The 26,923-nt window shown below is 38.8% G+C and overlaps 2 protein-coding genes across 3 annotated transcripts in view; one reads left to right on the top strand and one right to left on the bottom strand.

The window, feature by feature from the left end:
- The first annotated feature begins 5,366 nt into the window (after positions 1-5,366).
- On the top strand, positions 5,367-8,949 carry LOC108237157. Of its 2 annotated transcripts, XM_017418385.3 has the most exons (8): positions 5,367-5,484; positions 6,343-6,381; positions 6,496-6,717; positions 6,813-7,091; positions 7,518-7,799; positions 7,901-8,104; positions 8,354-8,458; positions 8,542-8,949. In XM_017418385.3, the coding sequence occupies exons 1-8, from the start codon at positions 5,451-5,453 to the stop codon at positions 8,865-8,867; spliced, it is 1,491 nt and encodes a 496-aa protein (XP_017273874.1). In that variant the 5' UTR covers positions 5,367-5,450; the 3' UTR covers positions 8,868-8,949. The 2 variants fall into 2 exon arrangements, with proteins under 2 accessions (XP_017273874.1, XP_037836562.1); XM_037980634.1 differs by lacking the exon at positions 8,354-8,458.
- Positions 8,950-11,736: 2,787 nt separating this feature from the next.
- The window catches only part of LOC108237059 (vesicular glutamate transporter 1), a 16,313-nt gene continuing 1,126 nt past the window's right edge, over positions 11,737-26,923 (bottom strand). The window contains exons 3-14 of the mRNA XM_017418241.3: positions 21,656-21,908; positions 20,061-20,179; positions 19,864-19,978; positions 19,684-19,771; positions 19,280-19,366; positions 18,091-18,227; positions 16,994-17,143; positions 16,766-16,898; positions 15,961-16,071; positions 15,698-15,825; positions 14,671-14,740; positions 11,737-14,480 (exon numbers count right to left, since the gene is read on the bottom strand). Of these exons, the coding sequence (XP_017273730.1) occupies positions 14,203-14,480; positions 14,671-14,740; positions 15,698-15,825; positions 15,961-16,071; positions 16,766-16,898; positions 16,994-17,143; positions 18,091-18,227; positions 19,280-19,366; positions 19,684-19,771; positions 19,864-19,978; positions 20,061-20,179; positions 21,656-21,908 (1,669 nt within the window). The 3' untranslated portion in view covers positions 11,737-14,202. The remainder of the gene's footprint in view (positions 14,481-14,670; positions 14,741-15,697; positions 15,826-15,960; positions 16,072-16,765; positions 16,899-16,993; positions 17,144-18,090; positions 18,228-19,279; positions 19,367-19,683; positions 19,772-19,863; positions 19,979-20,060; positions 20,180-21,655; positions 21,909-26,923) is intronic.

Below are 26,923 nucleotides of genomic sequence, written 5' to 3'. Positions count from 1 at the left end.
CCCAGCTTGTCACACAGAGACGCGTAGTTGAGACCTATTAGGTTCACAAAAACGCTGAAAAGATGAAGCTTGCCGCAACAGAAATAAGTGGCTTGTAAAATATGTACCAAAGTGAAAGGGAAGACTTTAATCTAAGCTGTAACACAGTGATGTACCTCGCTTTTTGCCTTGTGACTGCTGGAGATAGAAAATGGATGGATCTGACAATTAGGCTAGTAGTTTTGGAGCCTAAATCTATGTAAACATATATTTTTAATGAAATAAAAGAACTTAAAAAAGCAACACAAACCCCTGGTCTCTTGTAATAAATGCTGTCTTTCAATAACAATCGAAACGATAAAGAGTAAAGTTTATTTGACCTTCACAGAATAAGACAGAAATGTAGGTCACTTCCTAGCCTGATGAAAACCGAGGCTGAAGGAGTTCTAGGTGAGCTAAAATGTGTCACTCAGTTAAAAATAGGTTTTATTATTTACAGGAATCGCAAGATTCCGATAAAACCCCGAAGAGGGAAACGAACGCAAATATGCAAAGTTTGGTCTAACGGTGACATAGTTTAAAGTCTTGGCAGTGAAGTCCTCATGAATCCTGGTAAAGCCTGTTTGTTTGCAGCAAGCTCAACGTCTCACCGCATCACCATCTGTGACCCACTGGGTAAAACTTAGAGATCTATGAAAACCAAAACTAGACTGAAACCTTATTTTTCCTCTTTATATCCCACTGTAACACACAGTCATTGTAGTTTTTACAGTAAGATTCTGGCAACCACAGCTGCAGGTGTTTTAATGGAGCCTAGGTGTAAATTCAAACTGGAAGACCTGCCTCAGCCTCACCTGCATCATCCAATTGCTGCGTCACGCACTTCCACTGCAGCCTATCAGCACCAGACCATGCCTCCGTCTTAACCAATCAGCGAGCAAGCCTTCGTTTAAAAGGACTAGCATCATGGCTTCATCTGTTCACCAGCCGAACTTAAACCCACCTCCACCCCTTCTCCACCGCCATTTTCCCAGCTCCTTCAAGCTTCCTTCCTCTCTTCGACCTCCACCACCAGTGTCCAGCCCGGGGAAGACGCCTCTAATCCTCATGCTAAGCTTCTCGTCCAAGCTTAATGCTATGCAGCACTCACGTCTTCTGCCGGAGTACGAGCGCCAAAATCTTATGTCTTTCATGTCCAATAAAAATATTTAATTGCAGCTTTTCTCTGTGTGAGTCTCTCCAGGTTGAATTGTAAATTAAACAGTTTTTACTGGACTGTGTCATATATGTTTTTGCAGTATTTCCAGTAAAAGTTACTGTTAATTTGAAGTTTAAAATACAAAATGGTTATCCATCCATCCATCCATCCATCCATCCATTTTCTTTACCCACTTCTCCATTCTGGGTCGCGGGGAGCTGCAGTCACTGAGTGACAGGCAGTGGACACCCTGGACAGGTCGCAAGTCTATGAGAGGGACACACAGAGACAATCGAGACAAACAACCATTTACACCTAGGGACAGTTTTAGAGTTACCAATTACCAGGCATGTTTTTGGTCTGTGGGAGGAAACCCAGGTCAGCACAGGGAGAACATGTCCCAGCCTGGGACCCAGAAAGGTCCCAGGCTGGGAATCAATCCTGCAACCTTCTTGCTGGGAGGCGACAGCTCAAACCCCTGTTCCACTGTTCCACTTTCCTATTTGTCATTTCAGATTTTTTAAATGTTTCTCTTATGGATTTTTTTTTCTGTTGTAAAATCTACTTTTAAATTAAATTAACTAAATAATTGTACAGTATAATCCTGCAGTGGGCCAGATGTGGCCCCCAGGCCCCCAGTTGAATAGCCCTGCCATACTGTACATACATTGTTGTTTTTGTTTATTTGTTTTCCTTTTTTTTACTGTGAAATTCTGGTGACCACAGCTGCCCGAAGGCTTTTTCACCATCAATTCTACAGTTAATTTTTTTCTTTGCTTTTTTGGTATTTTTTTTAAAGTGGATTCAATTTTTCAAAACCCCAACATGTGAGGCGGCAAACAATAACAATAACAAAACAACATAATGAACAAATCACTTCAGGAAGCAGAATATAATGGAAATGTGCAACAGTACTAATTGGGTTGTATAGTGTCTTTGCTGCAGCAAATATAATTTATACTTTTATAGAGTGTAAATGAAAAACTGTCCTCCAGCTCGTTTTATTGCCTCGTCATCACAGAGAAGGACAGATGAAGAAAAGCTGCCTTAAATACCTTAATGTGCACAGTAGTCCACTCTGCTTCCCTTTAAGAGGAGCTGTAGATGAATCCGACCACATCCAGCCTGTTGAGGACGCCACTTTATCTGCAGCGTAACATTTGATGAGAGCTCTTGTAGGTGCTCATGTTCATTATTGCTCTGCTGCATAGTTGCCTCACTTTCATCCCATCTTTGAGCTTCTTGTCCCTTTTCTGAGGAAAAAAAAGGGGCTTCCATCCTGCGTTCTGTGTTAACCCCTCTAATCCCAAACACAAGGAGAGACAAATGGGTCACGAGCAGATGGGGCTTACAGAACTAAGAATATGCTGGATGTTTTCTTTTTGTTTTATTTTTAATTTTTGTTGCATGTTTTAATGCACGCAGCTATACTTTGCTGCAGGTGAAGCAGAGCCAGAAGCAAAGAGAAAACAAACTGCTAATAGAGAGTGAAAAGGTTTAAAGCTGAGGAGCAAAAATAAAGTAAAGCTTTCTTATAAGGTTTGAAACACTAATGTGTTTTAAGTGCAAGCCAACTTTATGTTCACGTTACTCAACCAATGCAACAGTGCTTTGATTCTTCAATTTATACATGTTTGTGCTGCAAATATAAATTTATCTGCAGTTATTTGACTTTTAGTTCAGCGGGTATTAGAAGTCCCATGATACAAAATCATAAAGGAGTCGATGGATTTGCAGCAAGGTGACATCTTATTTATAATTGTAACCAAAGTTACAAAAAGGTTAATAGGTTCCAAGTCATTGTTTTATCAAACTGCTAATCGTAAATTTGTTGGGCTCCAGATAGGCTTAGCTTATTTCCTATTTCCCCTTCAGAATGTCGTAGAGTGGGAAACTCATGCTTCCTGGAGCCGCTTTTTGCACTTGGGTCTCCATCAGACGTCGGGCTTTTAAAACAGAAACGGATGCAATGTTGGACTCTGGTGGTTGTTCCGGGTAACTTTGACCACTTCAATTATTTTTGTTTAACTTAGAAAGAAAAGAAAATTTAAAAAAAAATTAAAAACAGCAAACAACAACAACAAAAAAAGCCAAAAACTAAACAGGTTCTCATAATCCTTTTTTTTCTTTTAACGAAGAAGAAAAATGCAAAACATCTTGAAAACTTTTGTTCCATAAAGAAGGATTTTATTTTATTTTCTGTTGTGACACCAGCGTGTTTTGTTTTTTTATTGCATGGAAACAAAATAGTAAAATACAAACCAAACACTTGTTTTCTCACAGTTCTTTCTAAGACAAACTAACCTTCTTTACATTTTTAGTTGGTTCTTCTTTCACACCACATTGCAGAATAAGCGGAAGCTGCTGACCATATGGGTTTAGGTTTGGTTCTGAAAATGTTCCGACTGTCCCCTCGTATTTATCACATTTAACCCACCGTGTCCTGACATGACATACATAGTTCCCCATCTGGAAAAAAAAAAACATTTTTACTGACGATACACTGTTTAAAATTGATTCTTGGTGGGCAGATATGCAGTATGTGGCTGTTGTAAATCTTCTTTGTTTCTTTCTGACTTTCAGACCCATTAACACCCTTCACCTCTTTGCACCCAAAACCACCACCAACATGTTTGATCTGGTGACGCCTCAGGGCTCATTGATTGGTGGAGGTTTGAATTCTCACTTCTCAGAAAAACGCAGCCACCACAGGGCACATTTGACCATAAGTGGAACAGAAAAAAACCTTTTAGTTCCATGAATAAAACAGAAACACATCAGAAAGAGGAACTTTCTCAGAGGTGCCTGCGCTTTTTACACATTACAAAATGCTGAAGCACATGTAGAAATAACTTGGCATACAGACGCACCTCTAAATGTTTATAAAAAGCTGCAGTATAATCTTTTAAATCTCCCCCATGTGAGAGGGGGTCTTACATAAAATGTTTTGTCACTATGGTGTTATTTTTTTAAAGATGTGAGGCATTTTCTAACAATAAAAGGAAGTGAAAATTTAAGTTAAGTTTAAAAAGGAAATCATCTTTCTCAATTTGCCACAAAGTGATCACTGACTGCTTTTTAGTTTTGTGAAAACTTCATGTGAGTAAAGGCCTACAGCGTTTCTTGAAGGAATGCATATCACCCGCCGCCTTTCAGGCCCATGCATCATGACTTTAATACTAAGTTTATCTTATGATGAGCAGCGATGGAGCTGAAGCCGTTTTGGTTAAATAAGGTTTTGCACAATCTTGTGCAAAATCACTGGATGTCAAGCTCAGATTATGTGTTTTATGAGTTGTGCATGACTCACAGCTACTACCACATCACATCTTAGCTCAGTGTCTGTAAAACTGACGGAGTTGTAGCCATTTTTGTGTTCGTTCGTGTGGATCAACTGTCTTGAACTGACGCCAAAGTAAAATCAGTCGTAGACGCACACCCAGTGATTACTTCCTGAAAGTGTTCCTTAAATTCCTTCAGTGGGCCGTGAGATAGACAGGCACACACACACACGCACACTCACACACCCACACACACACACACACAGACACAATTGTCTCCTTTCACCTTGCCTTTTTGGTAGTGGACAATAAATATCTCAATGCACTGCAAAGTTGCATAATCATTGCCATTAGGTCACTCATAAGAGTGTCATGAGTTTATTAATGTCCCTTCTTGGTAGATTTTCTTTGGAAAGTCCCAGAAGCATCAACCAGAGTTGACAGGAAAGTTTGGTGATGATGAATTTAGCGAGTTATGTGGACAGAAGGAGTTCAGATCAGTTCTCTACATGACAAAGTTAACAGTCTGGTTCTTTCTCATGGATACTTGAAACCTTTTTAGTGGTGATATAGGTGTGAATGAGTAAATATGAGGGGGGGGGGTTCTTTTAAAACTTTATTGACTAAGAGCTTTATAGCTTGTACGCTGAACGATCTTAGCTTTGGGGCAGCTTTGAGCAAACAACACCCCCACCCCCACCCCCACCCCATGCCCCAAAACCTGAATTAGTTTGGTGACTTTTCTTGCTTGGAAACAAAAAAGAGAAATAATAGAGAAATCCAGGAAAAGAGGGGAAATGTACTGAAGTTTGCAGAAAGTTTAGGTTTTTCTTTCGCAGCCCTTTTTGTGGTTGCTTTAGCCCCCCCTCCCTCCCTCCATTGCTACATTGCTTCCTTAATGGGACAGAATAATATCTGACTCACACGTTTTGTATCTGGTCACTTTCGGTGTCTGAGTTTACGCGTCGTCTCTCTCTGTGTTACCTCGGGGGATGGCGGGAGGAAAACAGCTGCTGCTCCTGGCAGGTAAGAAGGATCCAGTGAAGCATGAAGCCATGAACCACTGGATGATCTGGAGTGGGTGACTGCAAAGCTTTTTTTTTTGTTTTCCTTTTCTATTTTTAATTACAGTTATGCTGTTAATGAATAGTTCTCCTAACAGGACTTTTCTGTCTTATGTATGACTCTTTGTTGCATTACTCATGTTGTGGTGTCTCAAACAATATACAGTTGCAGTCAGAAGTTTACATCCATCATTGCATGAATGTCAGATATATTTAGTGATTTTTAATGATTCATTTGAAGCATGGCATGATTATACAGCATGCAACTTAGGCAAAAATCAGGTGCACAAGTTTGAATTTATGGTGCATTTTCTCTAATCCACACAGGGTCTGGATCATCTTATGTTAAGAAAGTTGTAGCCGTTTTTGTTGAACTTTGAAATTAACGTATAGTGTTAAATCATGCTTTATCACAAGATCTCAGAGAATGTGTTGTGAATACTTCTCAGCTACTGCCACACCCTAGTTTAGCTCAATATGTGCACGTTTGACTGAGTTATAGTCATTTTTGTGTTCGCTAATATTGATTAGCCGTGACGGTCATATTGAATTGTTTTGACTCCAAAAGTTAATCAGCTGTAGATGTCCATTTATTTATTTATTACTTTCAGAGAGTTTCATTAAAAACTGTCCAGTGGTTTATGAGATATTTTGCTAACAAACAGACATAAGCACACATGCACACACGCAGACAGAGGCAAAAACAGGATTTTTTTTATTTACTATTTTTGCCATCTTAAAGGTTTTGAATATCTAAAGTTTATAAAAATCAACACTTTCAGTTATTATCATTTATAACTTTCTGTTGTTGCTGTTACAGCATTTCTGCCTCTGATAAGATGTCAGCAAACCCCAACCGGTCAGTATTTATCCTTCTTCCAAAGGTCCTTGTTGCCATATTTCAGTTCAGTCTTTTCAGGTCTAATCCCACAACAGCAAGTGTGTCTCATGTCTCTGTCCCTCTGCCTTTCAGTCTCCATGTTACCCGACCTGAAGCAGGTCTTTCCTGGAGACTTACTTTTCCTGACATGTTCTGGAAGCTCCACTGGAGAAGTCACTTGGTACTTAAACGACAAAGTGCTAAAGTCAAAAGATAAAACTCTGAAGATAGCGGCTGCTGAACCAAAGGACTCAGGCTCCTATAGCTGCGAGATCAATGGGAAAAGAAGTGCCAACCTTTCACTCACTGTGCTTGGTAAATGTTCTGCTTGAATTTAAGAAATATTGAAGAGTTGAAAGCTATTGAGAAAAAAATGTTTTGCTCATCAATGTATTTATTTCTGAACGCAGAATACGCTCCCAGTGCCTCGCTCACCATCAAGACAGGCCACCCGGTGATGCGCACGCAGATGTCCGTTATCCTGAAGCTTGAAAACGACGAGGGTCTAAAGGGTTGGGTCTGCCGGGTTAAGAGGAATGAGGTGATCAAGAAGATCAAGCTGAAGGTGAATGACAACCCTGTGAGTCTCAGCTTTCAACCCAAGCAACTGAATGTTATGGAGACCGTTTTCTGGTGCTTTAATGAGATGGGAGAATCCAGGAGTAACCAAGTCATAATCAGGACCTCAGGTAGGATCGATATTCTTTTAAAGAATGTTGATTTGCTTTAAAGTTAATATAAAAAAAAGTTCTGAACTTGGTTGGCATAATAACTTCAAATTAAAAAACATTTCAAAAGTCATTTTGTCTTGTAAACTTCAGGTTCAGTGTTTACAGTTTCTGCACACTTTCGAACCTGCAGGCAAAGGTTGAAAACTGCTGTTAAAACCCAGCAGAGCAGACAAAGGCTGACATTTGAATAGATTTAAATCAAAGATCAAAGATTTATTTTTAATTTGTTTCATCTTTGATCAAACAAGCAACTTTGCAAATTCATAAAAATTTAGACTCAGTTTTAAACATAACTTTGCATTTTCTTTATTTTGCGTAACATTTTAAATTCTTTATATGTATTTAGTTAAAAGTCATCTGTTTATGTACATTTTTTTTTCACAGATAAGAGAGTCTCTATGGAGATGTACCCGCTGCCTGCAGTAGCAGGAGAGAGTCTGACTCTGAAGTGTCTCGTTTGGGGAACAAATAAAATCTCCCAATCTGTTTTTTATAAAGGGAACTCAGTCTTTGAGACAGTTCAGGGATCCGAAAGCCACAAAATCCAAACCATGACAGAGTCTGAAGTGGGATCATATAAGTGTGAAGCAACCTACAAATATGTAGATCAAACTGTTTCAAACTCACACACTGACACTTCTGACACCCAGGATGTGCCCGTCTATGGTAGGAACGTCCAGCCATTATTCTCTGACTGCTTCCCTACACGAGACCTTCTGTCATCCATTTAATTCCACGTCTGGCGTCTCGTTTTCCTCCCACTTCAGCGAGTCCAGTCAGAGCAGAACTGTCTGACAACATGGGCTGCTCATGTTCACGGTGTGACAGCAGCATGTTGTTCCGGTACTACAAGAAGACCGAGGACTCCTGGAAGATGCTTGACTCCAACGAGAGCCTGGACAGCAGTGGGACGTATCGATGCAGAGCTGTGATGCATAACATGAGGACTTTACCGAGCCGCTCTGTGACCAGTGAGTAACTCCCATCACCAAACAGGACCGACCTGTTAGCTCAGAAGTACAGCTTGTAATTATTCAACAATTATTTAATTTTAGTTTTTGTTGTTGGCATTTTTGTAACATGTTAAAGCTCTGAATAACAAACCAAAAATTGTTTATTTATTTGAGTGTGTGTGTGTGTTATTATATATTATATTATATATATTTTATATATAGACAGTTTTGTGTAAGCTGCCAGTCTGTTTCATGTTTGTGTTTCAGAATCCAGCTTCAGTTCAGTCCTGACGATTTCAGTTGTTGTCATATTGATCATCCTGGTTGTTTGTGGGATTTTGATTTGGTTGTACAGGAAGAGACGCGGCTCAGGTCAATAACTGGTTTTAAACATTTTGGCTGCGTGTCTCAGTCCACTGTTTACATACACCAACACATATAATCCTATTTTTTAGAGCCACTTTACGAAGATGTGAGGCAGAAGCGGCACGGCGACAACAAAGAACCCGAATATGACACCATCCAACTGGAAGCAGCGGGCGGCAGAGAGAGGAAAGGCGGGGAATACGAAGCACTGAAGAAAGAGGACATGAAAGAGGGAGAATACCATACTGTGGGGGTGGAGGGAGCATCAGGAGGAGATGGGGGGTACCAGGAGCTGAAGAAAGGGCAAAAGGAGGAGGTGTACCACACTGTGGGAGATCATGTTGCAGCGGGGCCTGACGGAGGTTACGAAGCTTTAAAGAGAGAGAAATGCAGAAGCAAGATTATGAAACCCTGAAAACCAAGGAAGCAGAGAGGAGGGCAGACATGGATGTAGTCGAAAAAATAGATGAAAACAAAAAATACTAGAAGCACTTAGAGAACTGAAACCTCCACCAAGACCACATAGTGATTAAAAAATAGTTCCATCCGTATCATAATCTGGATCAGCACCAAAATTGAATCCGTTGTTTTTTGTAACAACCCCAACATTTCCTGAACATTTCATCCAAATCTGTTCTTTAGTTTTTACCTGATCTTTGCAGACAGACAAACCAAAGAACACAACGGAAAACACAACTTCCTTGGTGGAGGAAACAAAAAGGGTCACGTAGGAGCAGAGACAGGTTTTTAACAAAGGGGTTACCTGTGATGTTGACCTTTGACCCTATGAACCTTGAATTTAACAGTGATCCCCCTTGACCCATGAGGTGTTCAGCTGTGGAGGTTTTACAGTTATACATTCCTGGTATACAGCTGCAGAAGTAGAGCACGGACTAATCTGTGATCTTGACCTTTGACCCTGAACTTTGACCAGATCTCCATCAAAATTTAATCACTTGTTCCTTGCACTGTGTTTGACATTTCCTGAAAGTTTCCTGAAAATCTGTTCATAACTTTTTGAGTGATCTGGTACACAGACAGACCGAAAACATAACCTCCTTATTTTAAATATTCATATTAAATTTGAAATAGTATAAATCAAAAAATAAATTATATATATATATATATATAATATATAAATTCTTTAAGATGGAGCTGCGGTGGCTTGGTGGTCAGTGCTGCAGTCTTGTAATCCTGAGGTTGCAGGTTTGAGCCCAGGCTGTAGCAGGAAGAACATCTGACGTAAAACAATTGGCAAATCGTTCATGCTTTGTCCGAGTTTGCTCGCTGTGGGAACCTCTGAAGAAGAGAGCAACCGAAAGAACTTACCTTTTATACAAATAATATGAGATATCCCTATGCTGTTATTAAGGCTTTATAAAAATTAGATATTTGTGTGCGGCATTAACGGTAACAAATCAGCAGCAAACAAGATATTTAGCGAGCAAATACTTCCTTATTCCTCGTAAGCTGCAGCCGACAGCTTGTTCTGTTTTCACGTCGTTGCTTTCACTCGTAAAACTTAAGTTTCAGCATTATTCGCTCATTTTACTAAAAGGCAGTAAACAAAAAAAATCTTGCCAATGCCATTCATGTATTGTTTGTATTTTTGTAAAGCCTTTGATTTATACACAATTTTTTTTTTGTAATTTATCTTGAGATATTATTTTTTTTGTTCAAATGCAACAATTGTTATTGTACATGCTATTTTAAACATTTGCTAATAAAATAATTATGAAAGTCTGTGTATTTTGATCAAATCTGTTTTTTATGTGTGAAATACTGCAGTCAGATATTCTGAGTTGAGTGTTAAACCATTTGATCGTTTTCTGTATTTGACAGGTTTAGATCATAAAAAGTTGGAAGATTCATTACAGACACAACAACTAAAACCTAAAAGAACAGCAGTTAAAAGCTAAAATTAACAAACTAAAAGCTAAAACCAAACACTACCAAAAGTTACTAGAAGCCAAACCAAAGCTAAAAATGAAATATATGCTGAGGAAGACTTCAAAGAGCACCAAGTTTTTCAAGAATTTGAAGAAATTTCAAAGCTTTTCTATGAGGAAAAGAAGTATAAATAAGGTCAAATGATTGACAAAGTGTAAAAGTTACAAAACCCAAAATCTGTTGTTGTTGTTATGTCCCAAATGAGCTGAAGGTTTTAATATACGAGTGGCTGAAATAACCGAAAGCATGCAGAAGTATTTACAGCGTAAAAACTGTAAGGACTAAATTATAAACAGGAAAACAGAGTGAAAGCTCACTCAGCATTTATATAATTATACTGCAAAAAGTAGTACTAAACCTGAACTTCAAGTCTAGTTTTTAGCTACATGACAGAATTATTTGGAATATATTTCAAATAAAAGTACTTGTATAAACTTGCAAGTGTAAAATAGTTAGTTCTGGATTTTAGGACATCTCAGTCGTTTATAGATTTATAAGCCGAGGTCATACAGTAAATCTAAATAAATAAATAAAAAAAGAGGAAGCACACCCAGAGGCAAAACATTTCTAAGAATACGTTACTTTTTTATAATTCTTTACAACAACAACAAAAAAACACATTTATGTGTTTTTCACACAAAAATCAATGCTGTGTAAGTGAAGTCAACACGAAGCATTAAATGTTCATTTAAGTAATATTTCACAAAGTAGATCTTCTGTAAAAACAAACGTAACTGCAAGTACGTTAGAGCTGTTACCTCACAGCAATAATTTATTATCTTTCAGCTTTGCCAGTAAAATGCTGTAAAACCATATTTTATTTATTATAAAAAGCTAATGTTTGATTATGATGTTGGCTGATTTAACACCCTCTTCGTGTTCCTCTCTGCGCCTCTGAACATTTTGCAGCACATTGTCAATGCAAACACATTATTTTCCTGTCATATTTCTTTGTTCTTTTTTCTTCTTCCTCTTTTTTGTACTTGTGGATGGATGAAGTGTGATTTTATTGATTGCAGGAATCAAAACAGATGCGAGAAATTGAATCTTTGAGCCCATTTTTCATCCCCTGGTGTGGATGCCTTCAGCGTTTCCAATTTTCTCCTCTTTCTGAACAAAATAGTGTCTGTTGTGGTGCATTAGGAGTAAAAGGAAATGCTTTCAGGTTAATAAGTTTCAAGTTTGCTAAAAAAAGAAAAAAATTGAAATTAATTGCTTCGATAAAAAAAAAAAAAAAAAACTAAAACCTTCATCCTAAAGAGTAAGACGACAGCAGTAATTCAGGTTTAACTACAGAAAAATATTGTCAAGCATCGCACAAAAACAACCACCTCTAGGATTTGTTATGCAGTATTTCCACATGATTTTAATACAGCTTTATTTTACAACCAAAACCTGCAACAGTAAGTTCATGAAAAATGACAGAAACAGAAAAAACATCTTAACATTCAAGTTTACGCTATAACTGAATTTCCCTCATTCCCCCTGACCTAACACACAGATGGTTTTTCATTCTAATACCAAATTCAGAGAGCTAATTATAGCTATTTTAACATATAATAAAATAAAATTCTTGTAGTTCTTTGCTGTAAATCATTACAGTTTCACTGAACTTGTTTTGTTTGTGGAGACAGAAAGTTCCAGGTGCTGAAATAAAAACGGGGGTCGGGGAAGCCTGTTCCCTTCGCTCATTCTGTCAGAGAAAGCAACAGATTGTTGTCTGGATTATTATTTGTTGCAAAGTTGGACAAATCCTCACTCCCAGGATCACTAACATCTAAAACAAATTTTTGTTAAATCTCAACCTTCACCTCCCTCCAAGGACAGAATATACTTTAGATGACATCCCACAGTTTTATTCAAACTAAGACATTTTTCTTTGTTCCCGACAAATAACACAGTTGTCTATGTGGAGTCAGCTATAAAACAGGAGTGGTTTTAAAGACAAACTATTCTCCAACGCTACACAAACCTACATGTTTTTGTTTTAACTGTATTTTAATGATACAGATATCTGATGTATTTTAAAGACACTACAGACTATATTGCTAAGTTTAATGAACATTACAGCCGAATGTTGCAATTTGTAGACAATCTCCAAACCCTCGTTTTACATCAGGTGTTGTGTTTTCTCCTGTTTCCCTGCAGCTCTGCCCCCAAAACACAGGTAAACACAACACCCGCTGCACATTCACGACAATCTTTTAATTGAATTTATGTGTAAAGTTCACAAAACCCAACGAAAGGATTTTTTTTTTTTTACACCTAACTCTTGGCTTTGTAGTTTACAGTAAAAGGAAGCAAAAAGTTATGAAGTCCACCTTTAGACAAAAGTGTTTCAACACGACCTCACCTTACCAAGACAAGCCAACTGTGGTGACAGAAAACTAGTTCTCCTGATGAGCACTGTCCTAAATTAATTGCTATAACAGTTATTATTAACATTTTAAGAGGGGTTGTGTAATGTACTTATGTGTAGTCAGTATCTTACCGGCAGTAGAAAGCGGTCAGAGCTAAAAAACACAAAAATATCACAGAAGCCCTAATTTGAAGCTGCATGAGGTAATTTTGTACCTTAATGCTTTTGCATGAGATGTTTTTTTTATTGCTGTTTCTTTCTCAGGTAAAAATGGTGCTATGCTAAAAGAGCTAATAGAGCTAATGGGCTCATCAGAAGTTAGATATCCCCTTAACCTCCTTTTTTTTTAAAAAAAAAAAAGTTGACTTTGCTTTAAGAGTCACATTTAATTTTACTGCCTGTAGCTGCTGTTTTAGGATTAGACCAGTGGAGCTGTCAGTCAAGAACAGATAAAAATAAAAAAAGCAAATATAGCTAGAACTTATGTCGTTTAAGGTGGTATAAATTTGCTCCCTAATAGGCTCGCTCTGGGTTGGGGTTCGCTTGTCTCCTCTGAAACTGAAACTGCTCTGACCACTATGTACTGAAGGTAAAACACTGACCACTCAAAACTAACCCCACACTACCCCACTCCAAAAAAGTAAACCTAATTCTTTATTATTAATAAAAACATATATCACACATAAAACACACACAGCAAAAATTCATATCTTGGATTTTAAAATAAAAGTCTCCAGAAAGCCTGCTTTTTGTTTTTTAACCTAATAATTTCCTCATCATGCAGTGACATTTGCAGCTGTTCAGTTACTTGTTTAGCAAATAAATAAACCAATACTATAGAACAAAGCATTTTGTTGTATTGGCACAGTGTTTTCTCTTATATGTGTGCAGATTAAGGACATAAATGAACACTGTCATTATAGGGGAACCTTTCTGTTTTAACTTAAGTAGAGCTGATTACGCTTCTTCAAGTTCCAGAAACTTCACTTCGATTCACCCAACATAAAAAAGAGTGCGTTCTGTGTCTTTAAAAAAATTCAAAACTGTTAATGATTCGAAAATAAATGATAGGCATACGAGTACATACGAAGTGGTGATCGTTAGTATCGAAATTTCTACAATTAATAAACATCAAAGGAAGCCATGTCCGGCCACAAAAAAGTACATCCTGCCTCCAGAAAAGATTGCAAGAAAGCTTCTGATCCCTAAAACAATCACTGTACACAACTGCAGTCACATACAAACACATTTTACACAAACTAATGTACTTACAGCAGCTGTCTTTTTGAAATCAGTTCATTTGTGTTAATACAGTCACATTTACCAAGAATCGTCCAGTTTCGTCCTCCATTTTTAATCCGTTCCTTCAAAGTGAGATCCCACACTGTTTGTGTTCAGTCTGTGTCTCTCTACAGGAACGTTTGTGAAGAACCTGCTGGTTCTACGTTAACTCTTGGTCGCCCTCGTCTCCGTAAAGGTAATTGTTGGTCCCAGCCGGTTGGACGTACTCCTCTGTTTTATCCCAGTCTGAAACCCAGCCTCCTCCTGCTCCGTTGGGATCCGACGCCTGGTTCATGGCTCCGTAACCGGCCCCGCCGCTCGTACGGTACAGTTCCTCTGTCTCATTGGCGAGCTCGTCCTCATCCAGGATGCCGCATTTCTCCACGCTGAGCTCCTCTGGCTCGGCCCAGGGTTGTTTCTCTCCAGAAGCAAAGATGCCTGCAGCACATAAAACGGTAAAAAAATAAATAAATAAAATAAGATAATCAATAACAGGAATTAGTTACAAACTTAAATAGCACTGGAAACAAGTGTAGAGCATGTGCTTTCCTGAATTGATTCTACAGAAAACAACACAAAGCCAAATATGTTACTAATCTTGAATAGGAAAAAAAAGTAGATTACAAACCGTAGAACATAACACCTCCATAATGAACGAGTGAGGCAATGAGAAACACACCCTGCCACTCCTCCCGTGTCTATTAAAAACAGACAAGAAAACATAAAACAGGTAAAAACTTAAAAAATGCATGATTCCAGTATGACAGTGTTAAGTTTTCTGCAGCCAGAGATTTCACTGTTATGTGTTAAAAATGATTTTCACTGAACTTCTGACAAACCAAAACACTCTCCCTACTCTGAAGAAATAAACTGAGTTTTGTTTCGTGTAGGTCAAAGTGACACTTCTGCTGTCTTAAATTGTCAAAGTGCTAAATACACTCGCTGACAAAAAGAAGTTAAGCACTCAGACGAAGTGGTGACAACAAAACGAAACTGCGCCTAAAGACAAGCAACAATTTGATTTATCATGGAGATACAGAGCCGTTGTGTCCTCTCCTGCAGCAAATGAGCCCGAAGCTGTTCTAACTGGGCCTCTGCACTCGGTCAGAATTAAGATCTAAGCTGATACCAGACTTGTTTGATTGGGGAAAGATCCAAAGGCCTGTCTGCTCTGGTGTTAATGGCAGCTTTTGCATGGATCAGTGACCCCATCAGCCTACGGATACCAGTCGGAGGCAACAGAGTCATAGAGAGTCCAATATCTGTGTACAGATGTCATAGGTTATGCAATGCTTGGCACAAAACATGACAATGTTCTCTCATTGTGGCCTGTCTTGGGGGACCTTGGGGGACCTGGGGGAACTGTCAGATGCTCCAGCAACTGCCTGATAACACTATGCCTGCATTTGTGATGCCACCCCTTATGCCCTGTGTTGTCTGTTCTAGTCGTGTCTGCAAGTGAACCAAATTACATCCAAATTGGACCATTACTCTGGGTGCCTAATTAATTGTTTTGTTGTCAGTGAGTGTATTTTCTTGCCCTCACATGGTCATGATGACAGAAGACATTTTTGGACAAAATAACATCAACAGAGGTATATATTTTATACATTCTTGAGAACTGGACAACACAGAGATTCAGAATAGGTTCTCACCTTGTTTTTTGTCATGGCACCAACTATAAGAGGGCAAACCATTCCGGACAGAGTGCCCACACCATTGGAGATACCCATGAGGATGCTAGCATACCGAGGTGCGATGTCCAGGTGGTTCACATTGAAACCTTATGAGGAATGAAAAAATAAAAAACTGTCAGCATCATGGTGAAATATTAAACATAAACTATAGAACCAAAGCCTCAAAACTGTTGAAGCTTTGTTGAAAAAGAAAAAAAAAAAAAAAACACGCTGTGTTTCACCTGAAATAGCAAAACCAGAGAAACCCACAGCCAGGACCAGAAACGTGATGGCAACACCTTTTGTATGTGAGAAGCCAACCACCAGCAGCAGGGTGGCCTCCATCCCAAACCCTGGTGCAGAGGAAGGCACACAACAGACAGTGGCTTCAGCATGTCAGGTTTCAGTGCAAAATGTTAATTTTCAGCTTAATAAATTTAATAAAATGTTGCCTGCAGTTATTTCAGGTTGCTATGTGAAATGTGCACTGCGTGTGTCTCCATCTCACTTTGGTTTTATTATCATTCGAGAGTTCTAAAATAGCAGAAAGAGTCAGAGCGTGTGTTTCACACTTAGTCATCATTTACCTCATATGATCTGTGCTGTTTCACAGCAACAATCGCACACAGCTAACGCTGTAATTATGTAGGCTCATATGACTAAGTTGTTTGACTAAAAAGAGTATGCTTTAAAAACACAAACCACCAGAGTTTTTATTTATATTACTTCCAAACTGTTAGTGATTTGAGTGTGCTTTATACATTAAAAGTAGCCAATTAACAAAAACAGTGAAGAAGAAACCCCGTTTAGAAAAATAACGGCAGACTCAGAGATAGTCTCCACCTCTTTCAGCTGGTTGAAAAGAAATAAGTTCTCCTACTCCTATCCAGAAACATAGTTTTCCATTAGACTGTGGGTATGCAACAACCTTACAAAAGGTTTGACTTTCTGGAAGTGAACTTCCTGAGTTTATGGCCCCTGCAAGAGCCTGAACCAAATGCACGAATGCTTAACTTTTGCAAAATTAAGGTTTGGTTTCATTCTTACCTCCACAGTTCATAAGTTTTCTAACGTTGGTGGTGGTCATGATCTGGTTGGAGCGCATATAGTCAGCAATTTGGCCCCCAATGGGCACGATGATGGTCATAACCAGATGGGGCAGAGCTGAAAGTATACCCACCTAGATATGCGTGAGAGAGGAGATCCATCATCACCCATACAAACAAGGGGGAGAGGTCGTGGAAACTAGGTTCATCGTGGAACACATAAAGTTACCTTGCTGATCTCAAACCCAAACACCTCCTCAAAGTACGCCGGCTGGCTGATGAGGAGAAGGTAGAAAGTCCAGCTTCTGCAGAAATTGGCCACAATGATGGCGTAGACTGGCATGGAGGTGAAGAAGGCCTTCCAAGGCGTGTTAAATTTCTGCAAAGCAAAAATATTTAAATAACTGCGTCAGTGCCAGTTCAGCATTCACAGGGTTCCTGTTTTTTGTTGTTCCATGCAGTTATTGGCAATCTAACTAGTTTCTCATACTTTGAGCTATTTTAGGCATTCTTAAAGTAAGCTGAAACATTCACCTCATTCAGGGAATGAGTGCTGTGACTTTTGGCTTTAGCAACCTTTCTACTTTTCAAAGTATTTCACTTTATTTACAAATGTTTAATGCATAGAAATACCCTAGGTGTCTTCAGTTCTTTCTGAAGCATTGTTCTGTTTAAAATTTACTTCAATATTCTTGCTCTGTTTTTCTCTGCTTATGCTACTTTTAGTTGTTAAGTTAGCATTTTGTTAGTTTTAGCTTCTAGATAACCTTTGGACATTTGGGCTAGTCTTTTGCTACTTTTGGTTTTGCTTTCCTCAGCTTCTTCATCAAGTCATTCAGCACTCAGCATTCCTTCTTTATTTTCACAGACAAATGCAGCTTCTCTAGTTTTGTATTGCAGTTTTGAAAACCTGTGGTTGATTTGATGCAATAAAATGGTTAAAATATTAATGGATTTGAATTCAAACAAATATCAGAAACTAAAACTGCTCTGAAAGAAGGCGGCAGGCCGTTAACTTTTTTGTTTGCTCAACTTCAGAGACAGAGATGAGGTTAGATTAGATATGTTTCTAAATCTGTCCATGTTACTTTCAGGGTGATTCATTTTTATTTTTATGTTTGACTCAGCGTGTTCTTCTGCATGATCTCTATGAACTTTGTTCAAATTTATTTTTTAGCATTTTGAAAAATTCAAACAAAGACCAACAGCAACAGTATTATAGTGATCTTTTGCACTATCTCCAGGTGCAGAAGATGTGGTACATCAGGCAACCTTTTTATGCTTCATTCCCTTTGAGCTAAAAAAAAACAAGCTGCCTGCACTGACCGAAACTGAATGCTGGGCCGACTCGCCGATGCTCTCCTCAATATATGTTCTCTCCTCCTCGGTGATGGTGGGGTGGGCTGCCGGACTCTCATAAGAAACCAGGATCCAGAAGCAGTACCAGATAACACCAAAACTTCCTGGTGGACAAAAAAAAAAAAAAAACCCAAAGATGTGTATGAGTTCAAAATAAAGGAACCATCAAAAAGAAAAAGCAGAAACTTTTAGCAGCAGAAGTTGGAAAAAAAAAAGTTCAATGTTGTGTACTTCTATATAAATACACAGAAATATGGCCTAAAATGTCAAGGGGTTATGGTGAAATTATGTGAACATTCAGCATTCAGTCTAAATCCTTTATGCAAAAATAAATTCAACTAAATATTTTTCACTCTTTTTCATTGTCTTGGATAAATTAGATAAACGAGAGTTCATTCTTTCTTCTGCGCAGAGCAACTTCACGTCTAAGTTGTTTGTTACCTTTTTTTTAGACTGTTTCTCCAGTCTCATTATCTTTCTGGTGCATCAAAGTAAGGGTCTTAATCACTACTATCTATGATGGTTTGTCAAAAAGGGGGAAGTGAGATACACCCTGGACAAGTGGTCAGATTACCACATTACTAACACAAAAACAAGCAAAACGTATGAACAAACACAGATGGTTCATATACAAGTGAATGGCTGTCATGTTGTTTACCAATTTTTTTTTAATTTTATATATTTTCTGTCGTTTTCCTTCGGTTCTTACTGGTATCATTTTAAAATTATTATTTTAAAGGTTCATAGACTGAGTTGCAGCAGAATTGTAACAAACCATGATACTACCACCAACATTTACATTTGTGTGAATTTCTTGTGATCTGTTTTGTCAAATTTACACCAAAATTCAAATTCAGCAACATTTACAAACACCCAAGCTCTCCTGTGTGTTATCTGTAAACATGCTAATGTTTATATTGGTCAGTTGGGTGTTTTCTGTCCTTGCAGTTTCAGTATCTCTCAGCTTCTGCTGCTTTACTGGAATGGGCGTTCCCGCACATTTAATGGTGTTTTACATATAGTCGCACAACACACAGTGCATTACTACAACAAAAGCAAATATGCTATTTCAGCTGAATTTATAATAATCACGCAGTCGGAATCAATTTAATTTCTTGATAAAAGTCTGTGCACATGAGGCTCAGCAGGGTTTTACCGTAGACGTAGAAGACAGAAGACCATCCTGAATACTGGACCAGGATTCCAGCTAAAGGCATGGCTATCACAGCACCTGCATAAGAACCTAGACAAGGCAAAAAGACTGGTTTAAGCTTCGATGTGGGATATTTAATTTCACCTTCAAATAAAGATTATATATATCAGTAACATGCTCACGTTGTGAGATATCTCCTCTAGCCATAAAATGTAACTAATTTAATTTTAAGACGCTGCAAGCCATAAATATTTGAAATTTGTAGTTGAAATTTATATATATCAATGTGAGTCATTTTATAAAAAGTACTTTCTTATCAAACAAATCATCTGAGCTCAAACTGTGGCCATATTAAGAAACAGTTTTTTGAAAGCAATAAGAGCTAGAGGAACTTGTACTGAGCTCACCACAGAATGCCGTTGTGGCAAGTCGACTTCTCTCAAGGGGAGGCGCCCATTTTGCCCAAATACCATGACAGGCCGGGTATGAAACCCCCTGCAGGACAGGGTTTAAATTGAACCCATGAGGACAACCAAAACATGCATTCTGTTTCAACAGAAATCTTGCTGAAGGGAAGAGTAACGTACCTCCACAAGTCCTTGGAATATCCTGACGAGGATAACGCAGCCGAAGTGTATCCGGGCTGCAGTGGGGATCAGCATATTCAGGCAAGATGTGGCCACTACGGCAAAACCAAAAACTCTGCAAGAGACAGAGAGCAGAGGGGTTACAGCTTAAGAACAGGTAAAATGAAATGTAAGATTCAAATAGAAGATTATCATGCCTGTTAGCTGCAAACTTTTGGCAGATGAACCCTCCTGGGATTTGGGTGACTATGTACCCCCAGAAGAAGGAGCCATGGATGAGTCCCACTGTTTCTGGATTCCAGCTGAACTGGGCTTCCTGTTGGGACAGCAAAATACAATGCTGAAGCTAACATTTTCACCACCTCTGAAATGCACACAGGTTATAGCTAATGTAACATGATATACAGCTACAGGTGCAGGAAGACTGTAAGTGAAAAAAGCAGAGGTTATTCTGATAAAGCAGGAAAGTGGTCCACTAGTGACACCTACTGAAGAATCACCAGTATTTATTTTGTTTTATTCAGCCTTTATTTTACCAGGAAGGAGCCATTGAGATAAACCAACTCTTCTTTTTTAGGTAATCCTGGTCAAGATGGCTGCATTAATGCAAGTCAAGAACAATCCTATAAAGTACTTCTTCATATAACTCATAGGAATGATTGTATATGCTTCACTGGGTTTGGGTTTAGATTATTTTCTTATTTTCTTACTGCTGTCATCTTATGTTATTATCTCCTAGTTTATTTAGGTTCATCTTTATTTTATAGCTATCTTTGCTAATTTTTTAGTCATGTTCAATAATTTTATTCCCCCAATTAATGGATAAAGATGGCATTTGTGGGCTGCTCTCTGCTAACCTGTTGTTTATTTCATTAAATCAATCAATTCTGCCAGAAATCCCTCACTCAGTGTTAGATTGCAGTTCTTGTTTTTACCCCCAAATATTATTTGGTCCTGTTTTTGGATTCATCTTGTTTTCTGAACATTATTAGTTTAGCTTTTCCATAAGGATTTTTAGTGTTTGCTCTATTCAGTTTATTTATTTATTTTTAAAAAAAGAAAAAGAAGAACAAATTTTTCTTTTTTTTTTTGCCCTCTGGTCTGTCTGGTTGAATCTATATTTGGATCCTTCACCTTCATCATTTCTTGTGACAATATTTTGTTCTATCTAGCATCTCATTTGTTTGAGCTGCTAGATTTACTCTCCACTGATAACATTAATGGGATAGTTGAGATGTTTTAAAGTGGGATTCTGTGGAAAGTTCTTAAACAATAAGTATCTTACCTGTTGTTGATGGCTCTTTGAATGACCTTGATGTGGAGAAAGAGTTGAATTTCGACCGGACTGACAATGATAATAGAGTAAAGACTAAAGGATATTGCTGCCATCAGTTTTGCGTTTTACTGTTATTCTGAAAGAAATATATTAATATTGCAGTCAGAAGGCCTCCAACTAGCTGCTGGAACTTTATCTTTAATTTTACTGTGTGATTAGCATAAACAAAGATCCTTATTGGATCTCTCACAGTCCATATTGTGGCTCTCTTTCATGACTTATTTGAAGACTGGATCAAACTAAGGCATTGTTAATGAAACATGCTTGAAACTCATCATATTGTATTGAAAAAAGAGCCTTTTTGGTTATAAAAACTGACCCAGGAAGCTTACAAATAGTTTGTGGTGTTTCCCTAGTTTAGTGTTCATTAATCCGGGACAATAAAAGTCTAGAAACACACCGCTATTTGACCGTGCTGCTTTAATAAGAGGGGTTTCATAAAGTGCTTTCGCTCACCACTAAGACCTTCTTGTTGTCTCTGATGATGGTGTGGCTGTTGACCATGCTGACGATGGCCACGCCCAAGTTACATCTGATACCAAAGGAGATGCAGAAGCCAATACCGGAGAGGATGGCGATGATGTAACGCCTGGGCAGGCCGAAGCACGTGCAGTCCACCACGGGCATCTCCTTCTCCTGCACCATCTCCGGCCGGCCCTCCGCCGACAGCTCGATGGTTTCACCATTTTCCTGTTTCTTCTCGAGCGCTCTGCAAGGAAGGGTTTTGAGACAACTGAGTGAATTTAAAACACATTTTATACCCTATATGTTTTCTTTTAGGGCTTGATAAATGTCCATGAATCGGGACATCAGACTGACTGAGCCAGTCAACACAGGCGCCTGTTGGCGTCTCTTTATAGAAGCTTACAGAGATAAGCTTTGATTTAATCTTTAGGTGTTGATTTAGTGTGGATTTTCTTATATTTTTCATTTTGTCTGAATTGGCCAATATTTAGGAAAAGAGTTGAGGAAACAGAAACGTGACCCTGTTTCCCAGTGCTCCCCTCTGCCAGGCCTCCTGTCTGACGAGCATCAAATATGTATCTAAACATCATGTATAAAACATGACGTGCTCAGAGCGCAGCTCTCAGATCAGACTGGAACAGTGCAGGTCCAGATGATGAAGACCAGAGCTTTAGGTTAGGAGTTATCAGTCAAACTGAGTCTACTCACTCCCCATATGAGTCCAGTTTGATGCATTTTATCATGAGAATCTGATATAAACAGCACATTGCATAAAACAACTAAAATTAGTAGACCAAGACAACAGCTTTTTTATTATTTTCATGCCAATAAAGTGAGTTCGTGTGTAAAAGTAAATTTCTTTGCATGCTGCATGCAAACCTCTACTAGTACTATTATACAAAGGCTCCAACCATTCATATAACTTACCTACAGCTTACTTTTAAGTCAAACTAGCACATTTTCACAGCTGTGAAATGTAGGGGTGCATGGGAAGGGTCCATGATGAACCCAAGAAGACATGCATGTTCAAATATATAGTTAAAGAGTTCAGAAAAAAAATGAATAAAAACATTTCTTGAATGCAGCAGATGTTGAAATTCCACTAATATTTGATATTGAGTTTGATAAATCTGGTATATGAACGAGCCCTGGTTTTTCCTTCCTTCATAAAATTTTGTTTGCCAATAAAAAGCAGATTTTTTATTGTCTGTATTCATACAGAACAACAAGCATCGCCAGTGTGCATTTCACTTCATATATTTAGTATTAAGATATTCTTCATTTGGGTGCTGAAGGTCATACAAATTATCACGTGCGTACAGCAACACCAAACTGAAACACATTCCCACACCTTTGCAGGTTTCTGAAAACAATCTGAGAGGTGCCGGTACAGCTACTGCCCCAAATTCCTCTATAAAGCCCAACGGTAATTTGAGACTTTATTCTAGGTTGTTACAAATTGTGTACAGTTTAATGCATAAATTGCATAAGAAATGTAAAGAGAACCAAATGTCAGAACTGCTGCAAATGGTACATTGGGATCACCGTGGTAACCACACATCTGTGTTTGTCCAGACTACTGAAAACCATAAATTATATTTTTTAAAATCCTACACCATAAGTGGCAGAAGCATCTGGTCGTCACACATTTCAATTTTTCTTTTTTGTGTTTTATGTAGGTGATATCTATCCATTTTCTTTAACCTGCTTCTCCTTTCTGGGTCACGGGGAGCTGGTGCCTATCTCCAGCCGTCACTTTGCGAGAGGCAGGGGACACCCTGGACAGGCTGCAAGTCCATCACAGGGACAGATAGAGACAAACAACCATTCATGCTCTCACTCACACCAAGAGACAATTTAAGAGTTATCAATTAACCTATCATGCTTGATTTTAGTCAGTGGGAGGAAACCGGAGTACACCCACGTGTGGGCAGGGAGGACATACAAACTCCACCCAGAAAGACCACAGGTCAGGAAGCGATCCTGTGACCTTCATGCTGAAAGACAACAGCTCTAACCACCCTGTAGGTGATACAACAAGTTAAAAAGATCTACTTTTGAAAGGAAAAGTCTAAAAGGCTGAGCTCAGATGCAATGGAAATCCATGAGAGTTTGGATGAGTGAACTCTGCCCTCTGAGGGGATTTGAGAGAAATCCAGAAGTCCTACAACAGTGAGAAACACACTTGGTGAACGAAGCCAAAAATGCCTACATTTTGAAATTGGATAAGATGTGCAAAGGTAAAAGGAGTTTGTTTGCAAAAGCTTTTTTAAGCCTAGACAGCAACTCAGAGGTTAGTGTAGTATCAAAACTTGTGAAAGAAACAGAAAAATAATGGGAAGACACTATGAAGGCAACATTATGAGGAAGAACTTTGTTTAATTGTCCCCTCAAATCGCCAAAATCTTTGCAAATTAAAGCATTTTTGCAGCAATGTTTGTAGCTTTCTTGTGAATACATAAAATTGACCCTGACTGAAACATATTACGTTACAGAACGACGTGATCCTATCAACAACCTGCGTGGGGCGTTCATCCAAACCTTTAACAGTAAGCTGACTGGAAAATAAAAGCGACATAAATATAAAACGTGCTCTCTTAGTTACTCTGAGTGTGCTTACAGGGGCTTCAGCAGTCTCCAACAGTGATCAAGTATTAATGATCCTGTAGGTTAAATTATTAATAAGCTCTCTCTGACTTTCCGTCTATTTTGGTCTGGGCGGGTCACTCTTCCTTCTTCCTGTCTCCTCCTCATCTTTGCTCTGGCTTTTACCAGCAGCTCCCTTGACATCTCACCAATATTCACAACATTTGTTTCTTCTCTAACACCAATTTATCTCCTGGTTTCTAGAGAATGTACATGTTTTCCTTTTTTTCCCCATCACTGACCCTGTGAGAAGAAAAATCTGTGTTCATCCTTCAAAACTAGCAGGACTTCTTATTATAATAAAAGACCGAAGTAAAGCAAGTTTAAAGCATTTTAAACACACGAGAAACAAGAAACCACCGTTGAGTCTTGATGACATTTAAGAAAGCTGAATCCCCTGCTTAGAACAACTGGTTTGTTTTCTCAAGGTTAATCTTTTAATTTATACGTCAAAGCTGAGAGATCCAGAGTTGGTTTAGCAGCTTGGGATAATTAGCTGGATAAGAAAGTCAAACAACTTCTGGAAATTGTTTGAAAGGATAAAACGGCACCAAAAGGGAATCACCGGAACACAAATACACCCTAAGAAAATTAAATGTTTGATTTTCTTAAATGTGTCAACTGGTTCTGCTAAAGCTGGTTGTTTAAATGTAAAAAAAGTAATAATTGTTTGAACCTTTGTCCTCTCCGAAGAGTTCATACAATAAATTTAAAAGACGCGGGAGTCACCAAAAAGTGCATGGAGTGAAATAGCTCAAAATCTGTTAAAAACACTGACCCGTGGTCACATGAGTTCTGCATATCTGGAAGTACTGGAAGCACCTTAGGACAGAAGTTATGATCGCCCGCCACCAAAGGCGATCACGTTTTCGCCTGTGCATGACTGTGTATTAGTTGTCTGTACCATTTGCAAAATATCTTATGAACCCGTGGACGGATTTTAATGAAACTCCCAAGAATTAATTATTGGCTATACCTCTACAGCTGACTAACTTTTGGGGTCAACCACATTCAAGATGGCCGCCACAGCTAACTGACCCGGGCAAACGCAGAAGTAGCTACAACTCGGGGAATGTTACAGCTATTGAGCTGAAGTTTGATGTGGTAGTAGCTGACAGTCATTCCCAACACACACTCTCAGCACTAACAGATCATGGCAGATAAGGTGAGATGTCGCACTATTGCTTGAGATCGTGCTTAATGTTATTTTTAAGGTTTGCCCCAAACTGCTTCAACTCCATCATTTCCCATCACAAGACGATTTTTAACATTTAAGGTGGCGGGTAACAAACATTCCTTCAAGGAACACTTAGATGCTTATTTAAGTTAAAACAATAATAGATTTATAAACAAAGTGGTTAAGTCAGATTTAATAAGCAGTGTTAAGTTGCTTTAGTAACTCCTATTATTGCCTTAAGCATAAAGTGTAACTTTAAAATGTTGTGTAATTTACACAACACACTTTTTTTTTTTTTAAAGTGTAGCTGACCACTTAAAAGCCTTTTGGTCATATGCAAAATGTCCATCTTGCAAGTTGTGGCTATATTTTTTATGAGAATGTGCGATGGGTCAAACATAAACAGGCATTAACTAAAAAGAGAACCCGCTCAAAACAACATAATTCCCAAATAATGGGTCTATGCAGCACCAGGCATTTAGTTATGAAACATCGCAGAGAGCTGTTCAGTCAGAAATTACAACTGAGACATCTGTAAATAAGGAATGCACAGGATTTGACTTTAGTGCCTGAATGACATAAGACGATTTGTTGGTTTTATATCAGTAAAATTATGACACGTTCCTGGTGAAAGGCAAACTGTCCTCTGTGAACTGGAACTGCATATTTCATATTTTGCTGACTAAGCAGAGCAGATCCTCCAACATGACGGGCCTGTCCTCCTGTCTGCTCCTCTGAATGTTGCATGTAAAAGGACAGGAACGGGCTGGTGGAACATTATGAGCAGCAGCAGCAGCAGCAGTAGCAGTAGCAGTAGCAAGGGAGACACCTCAGAGCACATGCACCCGGTGAAAGCCACAGCCTACAGCTTTCTGCCATGGGGCCGAGTCGACTAATCCTGCTCGTTAGATGCCCTACGGCGAAGAGGGGAAAAGGGGGGGAGGAACGTGGTGACGAGTTACTTATGGAGGGGGGAAGAGATGGCCCAGGTGAACATCCTGAAGGGATTTACGGAGGCCGACAGCTTGAACAGGAGAGAGGCTATTTGTGGAGAGGATTTAAGTGTTGAGACGGTGCATCAAATCCCAACAGAGAGAAAGGGGAGTCCATCAATACCTCCATGTTCTCAGATCACTTGCTCCTCGCTGATTTCTGTAGTGTGCCGCACTTTTTTTTTGCCCCTCTCACCCAACAGGACCGACTCCGGAGCAATGAAAACCTTTTCCATCCTTTTTGCTTATTGCTCTTAAGTCATTATTCATGTAACTGTGCTTCACTACAGCGAAAGGCTCTTCACACAAGCCCAGTAATAAACAGATGTGACCTCCTTTACACGCAGCTCTAAAGCAAGACTGCTTTAGGAAATACTGTGTTCTCTAGATGTTGTAAGGTTGAAACTGAAACATAATCAGTTTTCAGAGCTGCTGCCCCCCCCC

The sequence above is a fragment of the Kryptolebias marmoratus genome, linkage group LG17 (genome assembly GCF_001649575.2).
Source record: "Kryptolebias marmoratus isolate JLee-2015 linkage group LG17, ASM164957v2, whole genome shotgun sequence".
NCBI classification, from domain to species: domain Eukaryota; kingdom Metazoa; phylum Chordata; class Actinopteri; order Cyprinodontiformes; family Rivulidae; genus Kryptolebias; species Kryptolebias marmoratus.
Note: the sequence above shows the minus strand (reverse complement) of the source record. Positions and strands in the feature narration are given on the sequence as shown.

What these genes read in the sequence shown, in the direction of transcription:
- LOC108237157 (XM_017418385.3), top strand. Translation starts at nt 5,451, where the DNA reads ATGGCGGGAGGAAAACAGCTGCTGCTCCTGGCAG. An exon ending in CCTTTCACTCACTGTGCTTG is followed by an intron (nt 6,718 to 6,812) that starts GTAAATGTTCTG and finishes TTCTGAACGCAG; the next exon opens with AATACGCTCCCAGTGCCTCG. An exon ending in CAGGAAGAGACGCGGCTCAG is followed by an intron (nt 8,459 to 8,541) that starts GTCAATAACTGG and finishes CCTATTTTTTAG; the next exon opens with AGCCACTTTACGAAGATGTG.